Genomic DNA, 2,500 nt, shown 5'->3' on the forward strand with positions numbered 1-2,500 from the left:
GTCCAGTAGTTTAGTCTGAATCGCTCTACACACACACACAGACACACAGACACACATACACCACGACCCTCGTCTCGATTCCCCCCTCTACGTTAAAACATTTAGTCATAACTTGACTAAATGTAATAAAAAGGAAAGAAGGATTTTTTTTATATACAAATTATCTTACTAGATTTCATTGGGCTTTTCAGCATGGAACGGTATCAAGGATACACACAGTTTAAAAAAAACCCAAAAAATTGTAAACAAAAAAGTTTTTGGAAGATTGCCAGTTTAAAAGCTTACAAGAAGTAGCATTTTTCCTTGTTTTTTTAAATGTTATTTTATTTTCAATTTTATTTGGCTATATAGTACCAAACCACTATATTAATTTTTTTTTTCTTCTTCTAATTCGTGATTTTCATCTCAACAAACCTTAAAGGCATACTAACGCACTCCCGTGTTTACAAAGTGTAGTTTGCCCACAATCGATGTCAAACGCACCATAAGACCATATAATGACGATATGTCACCATGCGCGGACCATAATACATGCATTACAGCTTGTTCTAGCCTCTGAAAAAGTGAGGATGTCAACAAAGCCGCGGAGTTCTCTCCCTTGCATCAACGTTACATGTGTTGCCAAATCTATAAATAGGACGATCCAGATCAAAATGAAAATTCAAATATCTCAACATTTAAGGGGTCCTAGACCACAATATTTTGCAGGGAACTTAATTTAGCATGTCTCCAGCTGTTGGTAAAGCAATTAGCGTGTATAGTCATCGAGTACATATGGCTTTAATTTGGGTGAATCTACAACATTTCTGCCCATGAACTTATAACCTCAGAAGGAACAGTATGCTTAAACTTTTGTTGACTGACTGTATGGGGCTGTTTCTGTTCCTTTATGTTTATTTTGCAATTGTCACAGTCATCGGTAAAGTAGCTATGACATATTTTGCAGGCAGTTGTAACTCAAACCCTGAAAATGCTTCCTTTACCTTTAAAGAAGTGTTTTTCTCCTTGAATATTGGAATAGAGAAGATAACAAAATGTTGCTTTGAATCTGAATTAAGTTAATTTTATCATTGAAAGCACATTTGCACTATCTTTCTGTAACAGGCATTCTTAGTGTGTTGAGTTACAAAAGCCTCACTTGTGATCCACAGGCACACGTGCTATAAACGTTTAGTACATTTCCTAAAACTGGTTCTGCTAGAACGGCAGTATATTCTTCAGCAAGTAGTAGACAGATGCCTGCTCTGCACAACAAAGACATTGTTTATAATTCTGTAATTCCAAGTGCCTGTGGGTCACCACACTGTATAATTGTCGCATGCTGCTTGGACTTAGTGTGGTGGTGGTGTGCTCAGCCATGAAAACTTATACTTTCAGATTGGATCACAAAGAACGCATCAGAATGTACTTACTGCTCAGCTGGAAAAAGCTCAAAGCAGAAAAGTAGATTTGAAGAAGTGAGTCTGATTCGGACCACCAAACATGAATCAATGCGTGAGGCTGAAAGAGCAAAAATGAAACATATATCAATGATGTAAAATATACTTCTTCTTCATTTCAAGAAATCTCATAAGCGTGTTGCTAATTTTTAATTACAAATGAATCAATGCGTGATGAAAGAGCAAAAATGAAATGTGTATCGATGATGTAACATACATTGGGGTGTGCACGTTAAAGATCCCACGATTGACAAAAGGGTCTTACCTGGCAAAATTGTATAGGCATAGATAAAAATGTCCACCAAAATACCCGTGTGACTTGGAATAATAGGCCGTGAAAAGTAGGATATGCGCCAAAATGGCTGCGATCTGCTGGCCGATGTGAATGCGTGATGTTTTGTGTAAAAAAATTCCATCTCACACGGCATAAATAAATCCCTGCGCCTTGAATATGTGCGCAATATAAATTGCATAAAATAAAAATAAAAAAATAAAAAAATAAATCCCTGCGCTTAGAACTGTACCCACGGAATACGCGCGATATAAGCCTCATATTGATTGATTGATATACTTCTTCTTCATTTCAACAAATCTCATAAGCGTGTTCCTAATCTTTAATTGCACAACAACCGAGACAAAAGTATCTGAAAAGATACAATGTAAGAAAACGTTCATTGGCATATTGATTAATGACATGCATATTAAATTTAGGCGAGAAGTTGTATGAAAATCTTGAAAAAACAGACCTAGCTGAAGTGAACACATGTTTTTACTTCCTTTTTGTCAAGACGTTCTGCTGCGACAATAACAACAAAAAGTTGAATTGTTTTTACAAAGGTTTACATGAGAGAGAAAAGATAAGAAATGGTCCAATAATTATATTAATTGGTCAGCCAAATTGTTTAAAATAAATCTGATGCCTCATCTTTTGAAAAGAAAAGAAAGTACTTCAAATTTTAATTGAGCTTGACTGGAGAAGATACCTTCTGATGCAAAACAGAATGTTTTTTTAATCCGTAAAACTAAATACAAATATCAACAACAGTAAACACACTAACAAA

The 2,500-nt window shown here is 35.4% G+C and overlaps 1 protein-coding gene across 2 annotated transcripts in view; it reads left to right on the forward strand.

Moving 5' to 3' along the window:
- LOC138958663 (trichohyalin-like) overlaps positions 1 to 2,500 on the forward strand; it is a 35,614-nt gene that overhangs the window by 7,697 nt on the left and 25,417 nt on the right. Inside the window, exon 6 of one of the 2 annotated variants that reach the window (XM_070329890.1) lies at positions 1,378 to 1,457. The exons of the other annotated variant lie outside the window; for it this stretch is intronic. Within the exon in view, the coding sequence (XP_070185991.1) occupies positions 1,378 to 1,457 (80 nt within the window). The remainder of the gene's footprint in view (positions 1 to 1,377; positions 1,458 to 2,500) is intronic. 2 annotated transcript variants of the gene reach the window in all.

Source organism: Littorina saxatilis, linkage group LG2 (genome assembly GCF_037325665.1).
Source record: "Littorina saxatilis isolate snail1 linkage group LG2, US_GU_Lsax_2.0, whole genome shotgun sequence".
In the NCBI taxonomy this organism is placed as follows: Eukaryota; Metazoa; Mollusca; class Gastropoda; order Littorinimorpha; family Littorinidae; genus Littorina; species Littorina saxatilis.